The sequence below is a fragment of the Mobula birostris genome, chromosome 2 (genome assembly GCF_030028105.1).
Source record: "Mobula birostris isolate sMobBir1 chromosome 2, sMobBir1.hap1, whole genome shotgun sequence".
Lineage (NCBI taxonomy): Eukaryota > Metazoa > Chordata > Chondrichthyes > Myliobatiformes > Myliobatidae > Mobula > Mobula birostris.
The window spans coordinates 16037899-16060723 of NC_092371.1; the positions used below are offsets into that span (position 1 = coordinate 16037899).

At 47.0% G+C, this 22825-nt stretch overlaps 1 protein-coding gene across 2 annotated transcripts in view; it reads left to right on the forward strand.

Annotated features, from left to right (window-relative positions):
* LOC140207924 (hemagglutinin/amebocyte aggregation factor-like) overlaps positions 1 to 22825 on the forward strand; it is a 34312-nt gene that overhangs the window by 11231 nt on the left and 256 nt on the right. Inside the window, exons 3-5 of one of the 2 annotated variants that reach the window (XM_072276466.1) lie at positions 1671 to 1859; positions 4662 to 4814; positions 5471 to 5941. In XM_072276466.1, coding sequence (XP_072132567.1) covers positions 1671 to 1859; positions 4662 to 4814; positions 5471 to 5531 — 403 coding nt within the window. In that variant the 3' untranslated portion in view covers positions 5532 to 5941. Of the gene's footprint in view, positions 1 to 1670; positions 1860 to 4661; positions 4815 to 5470; positions 5942 to 22825 lie in introns of those variants that run through there. The other variant, XM_072276472.1, reaches the window with a different exon arrangement.

Below are 22825 nucleotides of genomic sequence, written 5' to 3' on the forward strand. Positions count from 1 at the left end.
ATTATGAGACAAAATCTGAAATACTTTGGCCACATCATGAGAAGACAGGATTCCTTGGAGAAGACTCGCATGTTAGGTAAAGAAGGCAAAAGAAGGAGAGGAAGACAGAGGCTACGATGGATAGATAATATTACTCAGGCAACGCGCATGACCTTGGGGGAACTTAAAGAGGCAGTTTCCAACAAGAAGGCTTGGTCTGCAGGAGTCCACGGGTTCACGAAGAGTCGGACCCAGCTTAGCGACTGAACAATAACAACGGATCAATGTATTGAGTAGAGGAGTTGGGATGTTACGTTGGTGAGGCTTAATCTGGAGTATTGCGTCCAGTTTTGGTCACTTATCTACAGGAGGGATGTAACTAAGATAGAAATGGTGCGGAGAAAACTTACAAGGACGTTGCTGGGACTTAACGTTCGGAGTTGTAGGGAAAGGTTGAATAGCTTGGGACTTTGTTCCATAGAACGTATAAGATCGATAGAGTTATACAAAATTATGAGGAGCATGCGTAGGGTAAATGCAAGCAGGCCTTTTCCACCGAGGTTGGGTGAGTCTAGAACTAGATGCCCCGGATTAAGGGTGAAAGGTGAAATGCTTAAGAGGAACGTGAGGGTTAGCTTCTTCGCGCAGAGTGTGGTGCGTGTGTGGAACGAGCTGCCAGCCCAAGTGATGGATGCGGTGGCGACTTCAGCATTTTAGAGAAATTGGAATAAGTATATGCTAGGGAAGGGTATGGAGGGCTATGGTCTGGGTACAGGTCAATAGGACTAGGCAGATTAATGGTTCGGTACGGATTAGATGGGCCGAAGGGCCTATTTCTATATTGTCATGTTCTAAGAACTCTATAACGACACAACTTTATATGTCTTCCATGCGAGGAAATTCCTTCTCCAGGGATGAGGTCTTTGGAGCTCACGTTGATGTTTGTGTAGCTTTGTGTTTTTTTAACGAGGTGAGGTTGCTAGCCTCATGCCCAACCCTTCTCCGTTCGCGTCTGGGCCTGGGACCGTGCATGGTGGAGTTACGTCATCGACCTGAGAAACCGTTTCTCCCTCTGCAGATCCTACCTGACCTGTGACAGGGATCTGGGTGAGTGTAGATCTGAGCAGATCAGGAAGAGAGACATAAGGGGCGGAATGAATACCAGTTACCTGAAGTTCACAGTCTGTATCGAGTTTAGAGTTATGTGTACAAGTACACGTACGCACAGGTGTAATGAAAAACCTGCTTGAAGCAGCATCACCGGCGCATAGCATCTGTTACACACATTCACACTAAACAGCTAAACATCTTATACAGCTTTTCCAAAAGCACAATTATAGCAATGGATTTTTTTTTTTTGCAAAATGATCGAAGTAGTCATCGTGTTGCTAAACTGTAATGATTAGGGTCCTGCCAGTTGGTTCAAGAACCGCATCGTTCAAGAGAAATAGCTGTTGCTGAACCTGATGGAGTGGAACTTCAGGCTTCTGTACCTAATGGTCGCTGCGAGAAGATGGCATGGCCCGGTTGGTGGGTGACTTTGATAATAGATGTTGGCCTACTATACGTACTAACGATGGTAGGGAATCAAAGTTTCTAAGAAAGCCGATTTAGCACAAAGGTACAGCACTGAAAGGGTCTCAAAGTGGAGACGAATCACTTGAACTGTGATCTTTTTATTTACTCTTCAGCCAGTACAATAACAAGACGGAGGAAAGAGTTTGGGATTTTGCCTGTAAATCAACTTTCCAGGGTCACGTTAGCTGTTCCTGGACAGACTACGTCAACAGATTCGACGAGGGAATAAATTTCTCCTGCCCGTCCGAGGCTCTGATCTGCGGGGCGGAGAATCTCCGAGGCGACATCCAAAAGGATCGGAAGTAATCCCCTTTCCCCGAGTGCGGGTCCTTCCACTGGTCGGGCGTCGCGTCCTTTGCAATGCTGCCCGGTTAGGGCTCTATGCCTCACTTACAGTGCACACTTCCGCCACTGACCTGCACTTGCGCAAAATCTGTCTCGGTCCCCGTCACTTCACACTGGCACGGGAAGAGGCCACTCAGCCCATCGCGCCTCTGTCTCTTTTCAGAACATTGCCGGCAATCCCATTCATTAACCGCCTTCCCCTTCGTTACCGTCAATTTTACCCCTCACCCATACACCTGCGAAAAGACACGCACGTCTGTGCGACGTGGGAGAGTACCGGAGCATCCGGAAGGTAACAGGGAGAACTCACGAACTCCACGCAGATCGCACCCTCATCCCTCCCTCCTAGCCGCTGTCAGGCGTCAGGTACAGGTTTAATTCGATCCCTGCTCGCAGCAGTATCACAGGCACATAGACACATAGGCATTGACTATATAACGTTGCACATGAATTATACAGTAATTATACAAGGCAGCGTAGAAATAAATTGTACCGAACAAATCAATTATATAAAACAACACAATAGTGCAGAGGTGCTCTGTAGGTCGGTTCAAGCACTGCGTGGTTGTAGGGACGTAGGGAAGTCTCATTTCTCCCTTCCCGATCCACAGCCTCCTCCTCTCCATTCTTCACATCTTCCTTCCTTGCCCAATCTCTTCATCCTTCCTCCCTTCTCCCTCTCTTTCTCTTCAGCTTTCTTTTCTTTTCTCTTCGTTCCCTACCTCTGTCTGCCTCGCTTTTCTCCCCCTTTCTGCCTCTCCCTCTCCCATCTTTTTCTCCTTTCCTTCTGTTCTCTTTCCCCATCTCCCCCCCTCTCTCGCGCTCCTCTCCCTCGTCCTCTCTCATTCTTTCTACCTCTCCTTTCTTTCCCCCTTTCTTCACCCGTCTCTCTCGTTCTCATTCTCTCCCCTTTCTCTTTCCTTCTCTCCTCTTCCTGCCTCTCCCTCTTCTCCTCTCTCTCTGCCTCCCTCCCTTGTCGTCTCTCTCTTTCTCTGTCTTATCTCTCTCCACCCCCTCCCCTTTTTCCTCTCCCTCTCCCTCGCTATCCCCCAGTTTCTCCACCTCTCTTGGGTCTGTCTCACTCTGCCCCCCTCCTTCTCCCTCTCTCGAACTCTCCCCCCCTCTCTCTTTCCCTCCGCCCTCCTCTCCTTTTTCTCTTTTTCATACTCCACTGTTCCTCAGTTTCCAGGGACTTCACCAGCATTCAAACAGGCCGTTTAGTCCAGCGGGTCCGTTCCACCGCTTGCACCCATCTACCCTTATTTACCCGTGGTAGGTCTGTATCCCAACATGTCCCAACGATTTAATATCTATCTCGGCGGTCTGGTCAGTGTGACCAGCCTCCAGGCACACACAGATCTCCAGCAAACCTCCCCCCTCACTGTACATCTATGGTCCTTGTCTGAGGCTCCTGCACCGCGGGTAAAATATGTACCTCATTTAGTCCCCTCCTAGTTCATCCTCCCTTCATCCTCCTCTGATCCAGGGAGAGGGTGTGGGTGGAGGAGTGAGGGAGAGGGTGGGGCGGGTGAGTGCGGAAGAGGGTGGAGTGGTGGAAAGAGGGTGAGCGGTTTTGTGGGAGAAGGGGTGGGTGAGGGCGAGAGAGAGAGGAAGGGTGGGTAGGGCAGTTAGGTAGAGGGTGTCGGTGGGGCAGTGAGAGCGAGGGTGACAGAGTGAGGGTGAGGTTGTGTGTGGGCAGTGGGAGAGAGGGTGGAGGGGAAACAGGGTGTCGGTTTGTGTGAGCAATTGAGGGAGGGAGTTGGGTGGGGGAGTGAGGGAGAGGTTGTGGCGGGGGTGATGGAGAGGTTACGTGTAGGCTAGTGGAGAATACGGAGAATGTGGGGAATTGAGGTAGAGAGTGAGGGTGGGGGAATGAGGGAGAAGGTGTTGGTGAGTGTGGGGAAGCAAGGGAGAGGATGTGGGTGGGGGAGAGAGATGAAGAGGGTGCGGGTATAGCAGTGAAGGCGAGTGTGGTGGGCAGTGCGGGAGAGTGTAGGGGTGGGGCAGTGAGGGTCGGAGTGTGGGTGGGACTTGCTGTGTCCTGCGTGCTGTCGAACTTCCCGAGTGTTTTGAATACAGGTTTATCGTCATCTGCACAGTCCACGTGTTCACAAGTAAAATGTAGAAAGTGCAGCAGCATCGTAGCACGTAGCACAAGCAGCATTTACAAGAGCATAGATAATACAACATTTTTACAATTAGAGTAAAAGTAAAATATCCATTTAGTACAAAGTGGTCATAGTGTTGCAGGTTTTTGGGCTTCTCCACGAACTGAATGATTCAGGGAACTAACTGTTCTTGAACATTGAGCATAGCACATGGAACAGTACAGACCCTTTGGCCCACAATCCTGTGCTGATCTTTTAATTTACTTTAAGATCAAACTAACCCTTCCCTGCAACACAGCCCTTCATTTTTCTATCATCTCTGTGCCTGTTTAAGTTAAATGCCTCTAATGTATCTGCCTCTATCATCACCCCTGGTAAAGCATTCCACCCACCAATCACTCTCTGTAAAACATACTTACCTCGGGACACCGCTATACTTTCCTCCAATCACTTTAAATTCAAGTGGGGTGTGTACACTGCACCATTTCACACTAATTTTCCACCAGCCATTCTGCGCTCTACTGATTGCTGTCCTGCTGCAGCCAGCGGCAAAGCCTTCACCAGTTTTAGGTATCATGTATCATGCCCTCCCCGCTGGGCCGGAGATTGCTGGTCGGATGAGTGACGCCCGGCTTCTTGTCTTTTTCCCAGGTGGAGGTTCTACTGCTGTAAAGCTGGCCGCGTTTGTTTCCGGGGCTGTGCCTGGTCCCCCTACGTCAACCAGCGCAACGAATACTTCAGCTGGGAGGTGCCGGCCGATCACTACCTGGCCGGAATCGTGCGTCACCATGAGAACCAGAGCGGGTACGTAAGGTGACCCCCTCAGACCATGGAGGAGGTTTGAAACCAGAGGCGAAAGGTGTAAAAGGAACATCAGGGGCAGCTTCTTCACGAGGAGGGCGGTGTATACTTGAAATGAACAGTTGAGGCGGGCACATTTGCAATGTTTAAAAACTATTTGGAGAAGTAGGAGATTTAGACGGCTGTGGGCCAAACGCAGACTGAGGGGGCTAGCTCACTGGACAACACAGTCAGCATGGATGGTTTGGGCCGAAGGGCCTGCTTCCCCCCCGTATAACTCTACGGACCAATGGCAAAAGGCCGTCTGACTGTGACAGAGCCTTTACTGAGGGATAGTCACACTGTGGGAGGGGTGGCGAGAAGGAAGTGTCACACTGCGTGAGGCTGTGGGGAGGGCGCGCCTCCTATTTGCTCCACGGTCCGAGTGCCGTTCCTGCGATCGGAATCCGCGGCTGATTATCGCCCCCTGTTGGGGCTCAGCTCTGGTTTAATCCGGGGCTGATCGAAGGGGTGAAGCTGTTCCCTCACAGAGATGCCGCCACAAGAGTCACTCATAACGCCTGGGAAGTCAGTCTCTCTCTCTCTCTCTCGCTCCACAGTGGCCCCTGAACTCCCCAGTCAACTGTCCCGTCCACCGACTGTCTTCTTTTCTCTTGCAGAGAACGTCTCTGGCAATTCCGCTACTGCGCAATGGCCTCTACGAACATGTTTCAACCATGAAGGGAAGGCACGAGACCTCAATAAATAATTACTTTATTTGCACTCTGTGCCTTCACGATTTTATACACCTCTCTTTCTCTCCCCTCTTTCTCTTCATTCCCCTGTCCCCTTCTCTCTTTCCATCTCAGCTCTGCTTTCTTTCTCCTCCCTCCCTCCGTCTCTCCCGTCTCTGTCTCTCTCTACCACCCTTCATCGTACTCCCTCTCTCTCCTCTCTCTCTCCACCTCTCTCACTCTCTTTTCCTTCTTCTGTCTATCCTCCCCTCTCTCCATTTCTCTTGTTCTCTCTCTCCTCGTCCTCTCCCTCCCTGTCTTTCTGTACAGAGGGGCCCGCTCCAAGGAAAAAAGTCCTTGCCTGCCTGCACAGACTCTCCTTGTACGATTAAAAATAAGCTTTATTTGTTACATCGAAACATACAGTAAAACTCGTCGTTTGCGTCAAATCAAATCAGCGAGATTGTGCTGGGTGTCCACAAGTGTGTCCAGGCTCCTAGCACCAATAGGAGCTAGGATAGGATAGTTGATAGGATAGTTAAGAAGGCCCATGGGATGCTAAGCTTCATTAATAAGGAGATTGGGTTCAAGAGTAGAGAGGTCATGTTGCAACTCTACAAATCTCTGGTGACACACATGAAAGTTGCTGGTGGACGCAGCAGGCCAGGCAGCATCTCTAGGAAGAAGGGTCTCGGCCTGAAACGTCGACTGTACCTCTTCCTAGAGATGCTGCCTGGCCTGCTGCGTTCACCAGCAACTTTGATGTGTGTTGCTTGAATTTCCAGCATCTGCAGAATTCCTGTTGTTTGCGTTTTTAAAATCTCTGGTGAGACCACACTTAGAGTATTGTGTTCAGTTCTGGTCACGTCATTATAGGAAGGATGTGGAAGCTATGGAGAGGGTGCAGAGGAGATTTACCAGAATGTTGCCTGGATTGGAAAACAAGTCTTACGAGGCAAGGTTAGCAGAGCTGGGACTTTTCTCTTTGGAGTGTAGGAGGATGAGAGGGGACTTGATAGAGGTCTACAAGTTTATGAGAGGCATAGATAAGGTGGATGGCCAGTACCTGTTTCCCAAGGCACGAATAGCAAACACCAGAGGTTTGGAAGTTAAGGAAGGGAAGTTTAGGGGAGACATCAGGGGTAACGTTTTTACACAGAGGGTTGTGGGTTACTGGAATGACTTGCCAGGGATGGCGATGAAGGCTAAAACATTAGGGCTATTTAAGAGCCTCTTGAACAGACACATGGATGAAAGAAAAATAGAGGGTTACGGAGTAGTGTGGGTTTAGTACTTTTTTTAAAGGAATATATGGGTCGGCACAACGTCGAGGGCCGAAGGGCCTGTACAGTGCTATGGTGTTCTAGTGTTCAATATAACACATGTGCCAAACGCCTCTTCTACCGCCCTGTCTTCCTGTGAGGAAATGCCTTCTCCAGCGCCTGTCTGCTTGCGTGGAAGCAGCTTCTTCAGCGCCTTGTCTACCTGTGTGGACACGTCTAATCCACCACCCGTTTCCATGAGTGAAAACGCCTTCTCGGCCGTCACGTCTCCTTACGAAGAAACGGCTCCTCCACCACCCAGTCTACCTGTGTGGAAATACTTTCTCCACCGCCTTTTTGCCTGTGTGGAAACATCTTCTGCACCGCCTGTTTGTGTGTGGAAACAACTTCACCGCGCCGTTCACCTGTGTGGAAAACACTTCTCCACTTCCCTGTCCACTTGCGCAGAAACGCCTTCCAACCGCTCTATCTACCTGTGCAGAAAGACCTTCTCCACCGCCCGGTCCACTTGTGCCAAATACCTTCTTCAGCGGCTTGACTACCGGTGCGAAAACTCCTTCCCTGCCGAAATGTATATCTGTGCAGCTACCTTCAGGACACCATGATTGGCTGCATCCTCAATCACAAAGAGTACATTTGTTAAGCATGAGCGGGCGTGCCTCGGTGCGGGTTTGTTAATGATCGCCAGAATACTCTATCTCCAGAACAGACGGCTGCATTTTATCCGCTACTGATCAGTCATCCTTCGAGATACCCGTATTCACTCCCCCAATACTTTTAACCCAAATATTCCCAAGAACTGTTCCTGAGTCTGGAGTGGTTTGGAAAGTATCCAGCAAAGGTCGCTGGGTTAAATGGTATTATTTAACCCATAACACCATAAGATACACAATGGCATGCAAACGTTTGGGCACCCTGGTCAAAACTTCTGTTACTGTGAATAGTTAAGTGAGCAGAAGATGAACTGATCTCCAAAGGTCATAAAGTTAAAGATGAAACATTCCTTTCAACATTTGAAGCAAGATTAGAGTATTATTTTTGTCTTGTACAATCTTAGAGTGAAAAAAAGAAAGGAGCACCATGCAAAAGTTTCGGCACCCCAAGAGATTTGAGCTCTCAGATAACTTTTACCAAGGTCTCAGACCTCAAATAGATTTTTATGTCATGGTACGGTTCATGGAGAACGCATTCCGGTTCACGGTCCGGTCCGTGGACTCTGGACTCCGGGTCTTCCGGGCCCCTTGTTTCAGCTGGGCTTAATCATAGGCACCTGATGCTCGTTTTGAGGCGGGGAATATAATTGGCCCTGGGATTGCGTGTCGGGGCTGGTTCGTCTCGTCAGTACCCCATTGGAGCAACCCGCTGGTGGAAGGCTAGAACAGCCATACATGAACTCTAGGCCTGGTTGGAGGACCACTGCTTCATGCAGCCTTGTTCTCTCTAGTTGGAGCAGTCATTGTGGTATGGATTCGGCTGTTTCCGGGGCCAGCTGAGTGGCCGTCTGCCACTCCGAGCTAGATATGGATTCGGCTGTTTCCGTAGCCAGCCAAGGTTGCCGGCCGTCCTGAGACTTGGAGCCACCCTGGAGTGAGCTCCCTTCCTGTCCCTGCCTCCGTGAGGTAAGTCAGGCCGTCATTGCCGTTACCCTGCGGTTGGATCTGTCCCTTCCTGTCCTTGCCTCCGTTGGGTAAGTCAGGCCGTCTTTGCCGTTACCCTGAGGGAGGACTGTTCTCTTCCCCTCCCCATCTGAATCTCTGTCAGTTTCCTCGGCGGTTTACTTCGGCAGTCATCCCGGCTCGGCGTCCAAGGAAGGGGCCTGGCCCTACGAAAGCATCCCGGCCCTGCGTTCCAAGAAGGAGTACCTCGTCTTGCCCAGGAAAGCCTCGAAGAACCCAAGCCTGCGTCCAGTCCTGTAGCTACGTCATGTCCTCGCCTAGTTCCGGGGTCCGAGCCCGAGTCAAGACCTAGGTTCTAGTACCTTGTCCAGTCTCTGGCTCGGAGTCCAAGCCCAGGCTCCTAGTTCCTAGTTCCTTGTCCTGGTCCCTCTTTCCTCGCCAAAGTCCTAGCCCAAGTCTGTGTTCCTGTCCCAGCTCCTAATCTGCGTCCAGTCCCGTTCCCAACTCTAGTCAAGTCCAGTTCCCAACTCTAGTCAAGTCCAGTTCCCAGTACGTCAGTGGCTCTGTCTTGTATTTGGGTCCGCTTCAGCATCCCTCTTATGACATTTTAGGGCTATGACGTTCACAGTCATCGTTAGGAAAGGCCAAATATCAAAGCTTTATAAATACCCTGACTCGTCAAACCTTGTCCCAACAATCAGCAGCCATGGGCTCCTCTAAGCAGCTGCCTAGCACACTGAAAATTAAAATAAATGATGCCCACAAAGCAGGAGAAGGCTATAAGAAGATAACAAAGCGTTTTCAGGTAGCTGTTTCCTCAGTTCGTAATGTAATTATGAAATGGCAGTTAACAGGAATGGTGGAGGTCAAGTTGAGGTCTGGAAGACCAAGAAAACTTTCCGAGAGAACTGCTCGTAGGATTGCTAGAAGGGCAAATCAAAACACCCGTTTGACTGCAAAAGACCTTCAGGAAGATTCAGCAGACTCTGGAGCGGTGGTGCACTGTTCTACTGTGCAGCGACACCTGCACAAATATGACTTTCATGGAAGAGTCGTCAGAAGAAAACCTTTCCTGCATCCCCACCACAAAATTCAGTGTCAGAAGTTTGCAAAGGAACTTCTAAACAAGCCTGATGCATTTTGGAAACCAGTCCTGTGGACTGATGAAGTTAAAATAGAACTTTTTGGCTGCAATGAGCAAAGGTATGTTTGGAGAAAAAAGGGTGCAGAATTTCATGTAAAGAACACCTCTCCAACTGTTAAGCACGGGGGTGGATCGATCATGATTTGGGCTTGTGTTGCAGCCAGTGGCACGGGGAATATTTCAGTGGTAGAGGGAAGAATGAATTCAATTAAATACCAGCAAATTCTGGAAGCAAACATCACACTGTCTGTTTATATATTTAAAAAAAAAAGCCGAAGATGAAATGAGGATGGCTTCTACAACAGGATAATGATCCTAAACACACCTCAAAATCCACAATGGACTACCTCAAGAGGTGCAAGCTGAAGGTTTTGCCATGGCCCTCACAGTCCCCCAACCTAAACATCATCGAATATCCATGGATAGACCTCAAGAGCAGTGCATGCAAGACGGCCCAAGAATCTCTCATAATTAAATACCTTTTGCAAGGAAGAATGGGCGAAAATCCCCCAAACAAGAATTGAAAGACTCTTAGCTGGCTACAGAAAGCGTTTACAAGCTGTGATACTTGCCGAAGGGGGTGTTACTAAATACTGACCATGCAGATTGCCCAAACCTTCGCTTCGGGCCGTTTTCCATTTTCGTTATTTTGAAACTGTGAAAGATGGAAACAAAAAAGTAATCTTGCTTAAAATATTAAAGAAATGTGTCATCTTTAACTTTATGCCTTTTTGAAATCAGTTCATCTTTTGCTCGCTGAGCTATTCCCAGTAAGAGAAATTTTGACCAGGGGTGCCCAAACTTTTGCATGCCATCGTAGGGGGAGAATTAGACCGTTCAGTACATCGAGTCTCTTCGCTATTCCAGAAGGCTGAATTATTTTCTATCTCAACCCCACGCTCACTCTCCTCCTCCTCATAACCTTTGACACCCTAACTAATCAAGAACATATCAATACCCGCTTAAAATGTACCCAATGACTTGGCCTCCACAGCCGTTTGTGGCAAAGAATTCCACAGATTTAGTACCCTCTGGCTAAAGGAATTCTTCCTTATTTCTGTTCTAACGGGACGACCTTCTATTGAGGCTGTGTCCTCTGCAAAAGGAAACATCTTCTCTAAGTCCATTCTATCGAGGCTTTTCAATATTCGATAGGTTTAAATGAGACCCCCTCATTCTTCTAAACTCCAGCGAGTACAGGCTCAGAGTCATCAAACGCTCCTCATATGCAAACCTTTTCTTTCTCAGGGTCATCCCCATGAATCTCCTCTGGGCCTTCTCCAATGTCAGCACATCTTTTCTTTCGTAAGGGGCCCAAAATTGCTCAGTGTTCCAAGTGCGGTCTTACCAATGCCTTATAAACCCCACAGTTACCTCATTGCTTTTATATTCAAATCCTTTCGAAATGAATGCCAGCAATGTACTTGCCTTCCTTACCACTGAGAACAACCTGTACCTCAGAGTGGGTTTACGTTCCGGGGAGTGGATTCTGTTTTGTACTGTAGGGCACAATTTCTGCACAGTCTCTCCCCACAACAAATAGTTACACAGACCCATCATCCCATCGTGTCCATGCTGGCGAAGGTGTCTACTTGTTCACCTGTGTTTGGTCTATTAGAACAGAAATGAGGTGGAACTTCTTTTAAGAGCATTGAATCTGTGGGATTCCATAGACCGTTGTGGAGGCCAGGTCAATGCGTGTATTTAAAGTGGAAGCTGATAGTTTCTTGATTAGTATGACAGTCAAAGCTTACGGGAAGAAGGCAGAAGAATGGGGTAGAGGAGGAAAATAATTCAGCCATGATGGAATGGCGGAGCAGGCTCGATGGGCCGAACGATCTGGTCCCGCAAAACCTTTCCCAACTGCATACGTGGCCAAATACATTTAAACGTTGTTGCTGTACTCACCATCTTTCTCATTGGTGTGTTCAAGGAATTAAATGTGGAAGGCCATTTGACATTGGTGCTGGTAACAAAAGCTCCCCAATCTAATCCCATCATGGACTAAAGCAGGTCATTCCATGTCTCCATCCTGTGGTGGGGTGCACGGGGTGTGGTTTCTGCTCCACCAACATTTCAGGCTGTGGGTTGTACTGTGCACTCTAGTGTTTTCGCTGATTGCTTTTCACTTCACTGCAAAGGAAATAGATCATTCTCATTTGTTCGAGATCTGTCATCATTTTATATCCTTCCAATAAAATCTCCCTCAGCTCCCTCTGTTCAATGTAAAACAAGAGAAAATCTGCAGATACGAGCAACAAACTTTTTCACTGTAGGAACTCAGCAGGCCAGACAGCATCTATGGAAAAAAGCTCATTCGACGGTTCGGGCCGAAACCCTTCGGCAGGACTGGAGAACAGAGTGTGTTGCTGTGTTCAGTTTTACCCGTCTCAGGTAAAATTTTCCAGACCCGGAAAATCTGTGAATCCCTACACCCTCTCCATTGCAATCACACCATGCATTGTGATTTAACCAGCCAGATTGTAACTGAAAATCACAAATCAGTTATTTATAGTATTAGAGCCACGCCGCACAGCAACCCCAGATTTAACCCTAGCCGTGGGATAATTTATTGTAACCTACTAACCGGACGGCTTTGGACTGTGGGAAGAAACTGGAGCACCTGGAGAGAATCGACATGTTCCACGGGGAAGAAGTTCAGATGCCTTACAGATCACTCTGGAATTCAGCTTCGAAATCCGACGCCCCGAGCTGTAAAAGCGTCGCGCCAACTGCAACATCACCGAATCTCCGTTCGATGTAAAGCAGATCCATACAGATAGCGGTGAATCTACAGAATTCATAGCTACGGACGTGTGTGGAGGCAAAGTCATTATGTTTAAAACGGAGGTTGATATGTCCTTGATGAGTAAGTGTATCAAAAGTTACGGGGAGAAGGTAGGAGAATGGGGTTGAAGGGGGAAATAATTCAGCCATGATGGAATGGCAGAACGGACTCGATGGGCCGAATAGCGCAAATCGGCCGGTATTTCACGATCTGAATGGAATTGGAACCCAAGATCGCCCTGCGTATCATCACTTAATCTACATCAACAATATTAATTAATAATACCTTTATATGAAAACATTAAATTCTTTGAGTGCATGGAGCTGTCTTCCGCCGTCTGCGTACTCGGTAACATATTGCATAAACGGCACCCTATTGTTCAGCGCAGACGCTTCGGTCCGGACGGGACCCACTTTAGATAATCGGCAGAAATTACTGAAGCGATGTCGTGCTTCATGAAAGAGGAAATGATCAAAAGACAGATAGTTGGGTGGAGGCTGTTTGGTCTTTGAGACGTTGTGTGTAGATGGACTGAGAGAAACATGAGTTGAATAAAAGGGTTAAGTCCCCCTCACAGTGTAACACTCCTAATGGGAAAGTCAGGGGTGAGCATGAGGGTCTAACTCCTGCAGGGCAAGTTTGAGGCGAAGAGCAGGATGGGGGTGTTGGGGCTGGTATAAGTTGGCAACAGGATAAACGAGTACAGCCTTGTGGCGGGAGGAGAAAAAATACATTGGAGCAGAATTAAGCCATTCACTCAATTGAGTCTGCTGTGCGATTCGATCTTTTCCAATGTTTCCATGAAATGCTTCTCATAAGTTAACCCGTACATAGAACATAGAACATTATATTACGGTACAGTACACGCCCTCCGATATAATCCTCCATTTTTCTATCATCCATGTTCCTATTTAAGAGTTTCTGAAATGTCCCTAATGCATCTGTCCCTACTATTGGGAGGGCGTTCCATGCTCCGAACAGTTTCGGTAAACAACTAACCTCAGATATCACCCAATCACCTTAAAATAACATCCGTTGTATACGCTATTTCTGCCCTGGGAAAATGACTTTGGCCATCTACTCTATCTACGCCTCTTGTCATCTTGTACACATCAATTAAGTCACTTCTTAGTCTCTTTCGCTCCAAAGAGAAAAGTCCTAGCTCTCTCTCAACCTCTCTTCATAAGACATGTGTCCTGATAAATCTCCTCTGCACCTTCTGAAAAGCTTCCTCAGCCTTCCTCTAGTGAAGTGACCAGAGCTGAACACATTATTCAAAGAGTGGTTTAACATCTGTGCTCCCGCTTCACTCCCTATCCAGCTGACCGCTGTCCAGTACATTAGGTCAGTGTATAATTGTTAAAAGTCAGCCGTTTCCGTATCGTTTTTACCGCCAAAATGAAGTGATCCTTTGTCACAAACTGGGCCTAGTGTAAACTTGAATCAGCGAAAATCCCTGCGGTCTGGGCAAGTCTTTACCGCAGCCGGAAATATTTGGACTATTCCAGATGAAAACATTGTTACAGATAAGGGTAGTGGGGGACGGGTGCCGGCGTGGGCGCGGCGGTCTCGTTGATACCCCGAATTGTACAGAGATCGGTGTATCGGAGTTTCGCACAACATGAACTTCGCTGCTTTGATTGAGGTCGATTGAAGATGTCCAATGCCGATGTGTCGTTAATACGAGAGATTCCTAGATGCTGGAAACCCAGAGTCACGCACACAAAATGCTGAAGAAACGCAGCAGGTCAGGCAGCATATAATGAAAAGATTAAAAAATAGAGTCGACATTCCGGGCCGAAACCCATCATCAAGGAAGGATCTCGGCCCGGAACATCGACTGTTTACTCTTTTCCATTGATGATGCCTGACCCGCTGAGTGACTCCAGCATCTTATGCCCGTTGATTTGGATTCCCAGCATCTGCAGATTTTCTCGTGTTTGTGATCAGGACACTTTCCATAGATGCTGCCTGCCTGCCGAGTTCCTCCAGCACTTTGTGTGCAATACCAGAGCGTACCGCGAGTAAAAGGGTCATACAATTGAATGCTAGAGTTGATTCGAAGGGCTGAATGGCCCCATGCGTCAAGATGAGATAGTTCGAACTCTTCCACCTTGCAGGTACAGGGCCAACACTTGCGGAACGGGGATGACTCCGAAGGTGAGGAATGAAAACGACTGTGATGGGAATTGTTTGCAATGGAACGGGGGAGTCACTTGCTCTTTACATCTCAAATTGCACCCGGACCGAGGACCATACTCACCGGTTTATCCCACGTTACGCAGTGACGGTGGTATTTGTCAGGGCTTCAATATGCTGATGTGACTGTCGCTGGTGGCTTCTCTCGACGGTTGGGAATGGTTTGTAATCCCAGTCCACCGCAATATATTATCAGCTCAGTGCGTAATCTGAACCCCACTATTACCCCTCTCCGTGACGCTGTTGGTAGCGGTCCATGCAGTAACTTCCAACATTTCTGACACTCTGAGCGGACGGTCTGTCCCGTGGGGTCTGACTGAAGACTGGAGCCGCTAGACTATCTGCAATAGAACACAATATCACCATCGGGTGACTTGGAGCCAACAGGAGTGTGATCCGTTGCTAAAGACGCTGAAAATCAGCATTCATGAAAAGTTTAACGAATTTCATTGCGAATAATCTGTACTTGAACCAACCTGACTCTCAGCTGGTAAACGGACCAGCAGAGCCCACAGCGGATGCAGTGCTGGGGACATTCCTTCGGACTGGTGAAGATAGCAAGCACCCAAATTTCCGACCGAATCACCGTCTCCGGCGACCGCTCTGGACCTAACCACTGCAAACCATTAGGAGCCTGGAGAACAGGGAAGGCAAACTTCAGGCAAACAGGACACCCATCAATCGGCTTACGCGCGCAAAAACGCGACATACACTCGGGATTTTAATTTTATAACTAGTGCGTGAATCAACCTAGCTGTCATATAGAAACATAGAAACATAGAAAATAGGTGCAGGAGTAGGCCATTCGGCCCTTCGAGCCTGCACCGCCATTTATTTTGATCACGGCTGATCATCCAACTCAGAACCCCGCCCCAGCCTTTCCTCCATACCCCCTGATCCCCGTAGCCACAAGGGCCATATCTAACTCCCTCTTAAATATAGCCAATGTACTGGCCTCAACTGCTTCCTGTGGCAGAGAATTCCACAGATTCACCACTCTCTGAGTGAAGAAGTTTTTCCTAATCTCGGTCCTAAAAGGCTTCCCCTTTATCCTCAAGCTGTGACCCCTCGTTCTGGACTTCCCCAACATCGGGAACAATCTTCCTGCATCTAGCCTGTCCAATTCCTTTAGGATTTTATACGTTTCAATCAGATCCCCCCTCAATCTTCTAAATTCCAATGAGTACAAGCCCAGTTCATCCAGTCTTTCTTCATATGAAAGTCCTGCCATCCCAGGAATCAATCTGGTGAACCTTCTTTGTATTCCCTCTATGGCAAGGATGTCTTTCCTCAGATTAGGGGACCAAAACTGCACACAATACTCCAGGTGTGGTCTCACCAAGGCCTTGTACAACTGCAGTAGTACCTCCCTGCTCCTGTACTCAAATCCTCTCGCTATAAATGCCAGCACACCATTCGCCTTTTTCACCGCCTGCTGTACCTGCATGCCCACTTTCAATGACTGGTGTATAATAACACCCAGGTCTCGTTGCACCTCCCCTTTTCCAAATCGGCCACCATTCAGATAATAATCTGTTTTCCTATTTTTGCTACCAAAGTGGATAACTTCACATTTATCCACATTAAATTGCATCTGCCATGAATTTGCCCACTCACCCAACCTATTCAAGTCACTCTGCATCCTCTTAGCATCCTCCTCACAGCTAACACTGCCACCCAGCTTCGTGTCATCCGCAAACTTGGAGATGCTGCATTTAATTCCCTCATCCAAGTCATTAATATATATTGTAAACAACTGGGGTCCCAGCACTGAGCCTTGCGGTACGTCACGTGGTAAATGGACCAGGAGAGCCCACAGGAGATGCAGCGCTAAGGACATTCCTCCGGACAGATGTAGACGGCGAGCGCCTAAATTTCCGACCTTCTGCACAGTGCAGAAGCAGCGCCGGTTCCAGTGTCTGCAAACCGGAGTCTCAGGGTCTGTAACTTAACCGGGATTTTAATGAAAGGGAGGCGCCAGAAAAAGGATGGGGGCGAAGACGTATCACCCATCCTTTGAAATCTATGAATAGCGAACGTACTGATCTTTAAAATCTTATCCTCTAATTTCAAAAATATTTAATCTCCAGTTATGTCACTGATCCAGGTTTATAGTATTTATAAATGTTCGGTCTAAAGTGATTTTACTCATCGCTATCGGCAGGTTCTCTCTGGAGCATCTGTATGTGTGTGTGTGTGTGGGGGGGGGGGGGGGTGGTCATTCGGTCTGTCATATCTGCCCCAATGGTTAATTGAGATAAAAACTGCTCAAGGTCACACTTACCAAAGTCTCCTCACAAAGTCTCTCAGCCGTACACAAAATTGCATCGTCAACGCATCGTTCAGCTCCGAGGTTAGGAGAAACCCGCAGGAAACATGCCGCTGCATTGCTTGTTAAATACAATGTTTCGAATAAAGGTTGTCGCTAAAATGCGTATAACTCCAGATCGACTGATGGATTGTCTCTAAAGTCTGAGGAATGCAGGCTTGGGTAGAATTTCAATTCATCTCAGACATTGAGATCAGTCTTTGCGCGAAGAGTTGGGGGTTAGAGGTCAATCAATGCAACTGTGGGGCATCGTGAGTGTTCCTCTCGGCGCAGGGTTCCCAACCTTTTAACATGCCATGGATCCTACCAATAACCGAGGGGCCCGTGGACCCCAGTTTGACAGGGAATTCAAATTCCGATTGTTGCGTTTTTGAGCGTGTATACCAATTGATTAGCGTCCTGTTTGCCTTCACTGCTAGGCAGAAAAACATCTGCGTCTCAGTAGATCCAAACTACTTATGTTAATGAATAATTGCACTGGCGTCACAAGCAATTGCAGATGCTCTAATCTCGAGCAACGCCAAAAAAAAAAAAAAAAAACACGCTGGTGGAACTCAATTGAGATGGGAGTACATTGTTAGGTCGGTGTTGTAGGACCAGTCCATTTGGTTGGAATGCTGTTGAGTTTTTCCAGAGTAGCGGGAGCTGCATTCAAAGAACTGAGTTTCCATTTTTAGGCATCCGTTAGTCTCGTGAGACCATGGATTTGCCCCTTGGAAGGTTTCCAGGGCGCAGGCCTGGGCAAGGTTGTACGGAAGACCGGAAGTTGCCCATGCAGCAAGTCTCCCCTCTCCACGACACCGATGTTGTCCAAGGGAAAGGCACTAGGGCCGATGCAGCTTGGCACCAGTGGCGTCGCAGAGCAATGTGTGGTTAAGTACCTTGCTCAAGGACACAACACGCTGCCTCAGCTGAGGCTCGACTAGCGACCTTCAGATCACTAGACCGGTGCCTTAACCACTTTGCCACGCGCCAACACTGGAGAGTTTCCATTACAGGCTACAATAATGGAGAACAAGTTCACGTTCAAATTCAGCTATAATCAACTATAGTCATGTATACAGTTAAACGAAAGAACCTTCCTCCGTGGCCAAGGTGCAAATCACGGTACATACAGTCACACACAACACATCTAGTTACGATAACACATACAGTCACAGATTAATATTAGTACAAATACCTGGATGCCATAGCCTGAACATTGACCAAAATCAACAGTCTGCATTTAAAGCCCAACACCTTTGATTAGAAAGTGTGCACCGCACTCATTTCATTTTCCATCGGCGAGAAAATGAAGCACGAGATGAGTCTGCGCCAATACTCAGACAAGGCTGGTCGGTGTAAATACCTTTCTCATCACATTAGTAACAAGCAATGGTCTCTTTCAACAAGAAGTACTGAAGATGTTACATTTGAATACACGCAGTATATGGAATAAGATAAAAGATCTATACTTATTCATTTATTGAGATACAGCGCCGAATAGGCACGCCGCTAGGCAATCCCACGATTTAATCTGAGCCTAATCACGGGATAATTTACAACGACTAATTAACCTACCAACCTGTACGTCTTTGGACTGTGTGAGGAAGCACACGTGGTCACTGGGAGAACGTACAAACCTATTACAAGCAGCGGCAGGAATTGAGTTGCCTGTACTGTAAAGAGTTGTACTAACTACTACTCTACCTTGCCGCTCTTTTAGCGCAGTTAGATTGGTGCTGACGTTCTGGGCATCACTGAGTCGTTGCTGAAAAAAGATAGCTGGAAGATTAACATCCAAGTATACACACTGCATCGAAACGACAGGCAGGTGGGCAGAAGGCATGGCGAGGCTGTGTTGATAAAAAATGAAATCAAATCCTCAGAAAGGATTGGAAGAGGTAGAATCGTTGTGGGTAGAGTTAAGAAATTGCAAAGGTAAAAAGACCCTGAAGAGAGTTATATACAGGCCTCCGAGCAGTAACCAAGATATGAGCTACAAATTAGAAATGGAAATAGGAAATGCACGTCAAAAGGCCAATGTTACAATAGTCATTGTGGATTTCGATACAGGGATAGATTGGGAAAATTAGGTTGGTGTTGTTTTTGGAACCCACGAGAAAGACTTTATGGAATACCTGCAAGATGGCTTTGTAGAGCAGCTTGCGGGTAAGCCCACTTGGGGAAGGCTATACTGGATTGGATGCTGTGTAATGAATCGGGTTTGATTAGGGAGCTTAAGATATTGGAACCCTTAGGAGAGGTGGTCATAGTATGATTGAATGCACCCTGTAATTTAAAAGTGAGCAGCTAAAGTTAGATAGACTCGGGCCAAAACTTTTCCATAGATGCTGCCTGGCCTGCTGAGTTCCTCCAGCAGTCTGATTTCCATCAATTCTAGATTTTCTCTTGTTTGGCATTTGTACTGTTGGGTCTCCGACCCTTAAAAGGAGAGAGCCTATTATAAGACATAGAAGCATAATTAAACCATTTGGCCCATCGAGTCTGCTCCGCTATTCAATCATACGGATCCTTTTTTTACCCCTCAGCCCCGCTCCCCGGACTATACCCGTAACCTTTAATGCCGTGTCCAATCAAGAACCCATCAAGTTGCCTGTGCTAATAAATTCCACAAATTCACCACTCATGGCTAAAGACATTTCTCCGAATCTCTGTTTTAAATGGACGCCCTTTTATCCTGAGCCTGTGTCCCCGACTACCCAATCATTGGAAACATCCTTTCCACAACTACTCTGTCTACGCTGTTCAACATTCGAAAGGTTTCAATGAGAACCCCCTCATCCTTTTAAATTTTAGCGAGTACAAGCTCAGAGCCATCAAACGTTCCTCATATGATAACTCTTTCATACCCGGAATCATCTGTGAGCCGCCTCTGGACCAGCACATCATTTCTTAGATGGGGAGCCTAAAATTGTTCTCGATACTCAGGGTGAGGCCTCACCAGTGCCTTACAAAGCTTCAGCATCAAATCCCAGTTCTTGTACTCCAGACCGCTTGAAATGAATGCTAACATTGCAATTGCCTTCCTCACCACCGACTCGACTTGCAAGTTAACCTTCCGGGTGTTCTGCGCAAGGACTGCAAGTCCCTTTGCATCTTAGATTTTTTGATTTTCTCCTCATTTATAAAATAGTCTGGACATTTATTTCTACGACCAAAGCGCATGGCCATGCATTTTCCAGCGTTGTACTTGATTTGCCATTTTCTCGCCCATTCTCCTAACCCAAGTACTTCTTCAATCTACCTGTTTCCTCAGCACTACCTGCCTCGTCACCTGTAATCGGATCATCTGCAAACTTGGCAAAAAAGCCATCTATTCCATCATCTAAATCATTTATATACAGCATAAAAAGAGGCGACCCCTGTGGCCACTGGCAGTCAACCAGAAAAGGATCCTTTAATTCTTACTCACTGCCTCCTACTAATCAGGCAATGCTCTTAACCATGCTAGTAACTTTCCTATAATACAATGCGCTTTTAACTTGGTAAGCAGCCTCATGCGTTGCGCCCTGTCAGTGGCCTTCTCCAAATATACAACATCCACTGCATCCCCTTTATCAATTCTACTTGTAATCTCCTCAAAAAATTCCAATAGGTTCGTCAGGCAAGATTTTCCCTTAATGAAATCATGCGAATATTGTCCTATCTTGACCTGTGTCACCAAGTACTCCATAGCCTCATCCTTAACCATTGACTCCAACAGCTTCCCGAACACCAGGTCAGGCTAATTGGTCTATAACTTCCTTTCTGCTGCCTCCCTCCGTTCTTAAAGAGTAGGGTGACAATTACAATCTTCCAGCCTTTTGGCACCATGCCAGGGTCGAAAGGTTTTCGAAACGTCAGTACTAATTGGGGTCAGTACAATCTCTACCGCTACCTCTTTCAGAACCTTACGGTGCAGTTCATCTGGTCCGGGTGCCTCATGTAACCTTTGTTCTTTCCGCTTTTTGAACATCTCTCTTGTAATAGCAGCTGCACTCATCCGCCATCTCCTTGCCCCCCTTATTATTTCTCCGGCCTAATTTTTTAGCTGTCTAATCTCTTTTATTTTTTACACACTTGAAAAAGCTTTTGCTGTCAACTTTGACATTGTTTACTTGTTTGCTTTCATATTTCACATTGTTCCTCCTAATGATTCCTTTAGTTGCTATCTGTAGGCTTTTAAAAGCTCCCCAATCCTCTATCTTGCTGCAATTTTTTGCTTTGTTGTATGCCCTCTCTTTTGCTTTTACATTAGCTTTGATTTCCCTTGCCAGCCACGGTGGTGCTATTTTGCCATGTGAGTATTTCTTCGTTTTTGGAATACATCTGTCCTTTGGAATACATTTGTCAGGCAAAATTTTCCCTTGAGGATGTCATGCTTGTTTTTTCACGTGCCTTCAAGTACCCCGAAACTACATCCTTAACAACCGTCTCCAATATCATCTGCCATTTTCAGCGTATTTTCCCAGCTGCTCAACTTCATGCTGCCAGTTTTAATAGCCTTCTTCATTATCGACTACGTCCCCATCTTGGTGTCACGCAGAATTGCTAATACAGTTTATGACATTACCATCTACATTATTAAAATAAATGATCAACAACTACGGACCCAGCACCGATACCTGTGTAACACCACTAGTTAAATGTTGCCAGTCAGCTGGAGAACCATCTGCTAACACTCTCTAGGTTCTCCTACCAGGGCAATGTTAGATACAATTGGGTATTTCAACATCAATGTCAAGCGACTGAATCACTTGGACCAACCTCCAGATGGAACTTTATCAAATAATTTATCAGATGCTCTTATCCCGCCTTCTCCTTTTCTCAATTCTCCCCCGGGTCTTTGAATACAAACACCTCCTATTTATCCCACATGAAAACAAGCAGGCTTTATCGGCCTCAATCCAATTTCCTCTCTATTTTCGCTTCACCATAAAGACTGGTTCATTTCCAGGTGTGATGTAAACACTCAAGCGCATGGAATATGAAGCTAACATCGCGGATTGATAAGCTTGTTCACACCGTCTCATTGCAAATGGACGACTACTCAAAATTCACACTTATATCAGCAAAACTTTGAAACATAAAAGGGAATATGCCACTGTCGACTGACCTTCAAGTAAATAACATAAATTCTAGCTGTTCCTGCACACTGGGGGCTTGGGGTGGAAGGTATTGCATAGGGCAGGGCTATGTAATAGATTTCTCAGGCGGTTCACTGACATCCTGTCTAACTGTCCCTTTTGTGGCCGGAGGGAGTCAGTGACCATGTTTAATCTGGAGTCTGAGAGGTTGCAGCTTTTTCCGTGTCCCTGCGGGGCTGCTCCTCAGGTTCTGGTTGTACTTCATCCCCGCGCTCTTCATACATGGTCCCCCAGTACGGCGGACGAAAGGTCGCTCGGCGATTCTAATGGTGGGCTTGCTCCTTGACCTGGCCAAGATGGCCATTCACGGGCCCAACGGGCAATCGAGGGTTCTTTTGGAGCCAATTTCTGCGCACTTCCAGGGTTGCGTTCATGCCCGAATATACTTAGAAAAGGCTCATGCTGTCATTATTGCACAGTGGGGGATTTCAAAGAACTATAGGTTATCCAAAGGAATTGAGTGTTTTTTTTTAGATAATAGTAGCCATATTTTAATTTGAAATTCTAAATAGTTTAGCAAATCCCTGATGGTTGTTGATATTTGTGAGCAAATGAAAATTTGCAGTTATTAAAAATAACGTTCTTCGCTGTTCCGCTGGCTTTCGATGGAAACGAGTGTACAGCAAAAACCACTGGGACAGACGTAAGAGTAATTACATATTGCCTGCAACTTTAAGGGGTACAAGGTTAGCGAATTGTGGGAGCCTGCGGCTTTAAGTGATCAAGAAACAGTGCTAGTCGAATAAAGGAACGTGTGTCTTTAAGAGTCATTCTTCAGTATTAGAGAATCGAATTATTCAATCACCTCCTGGG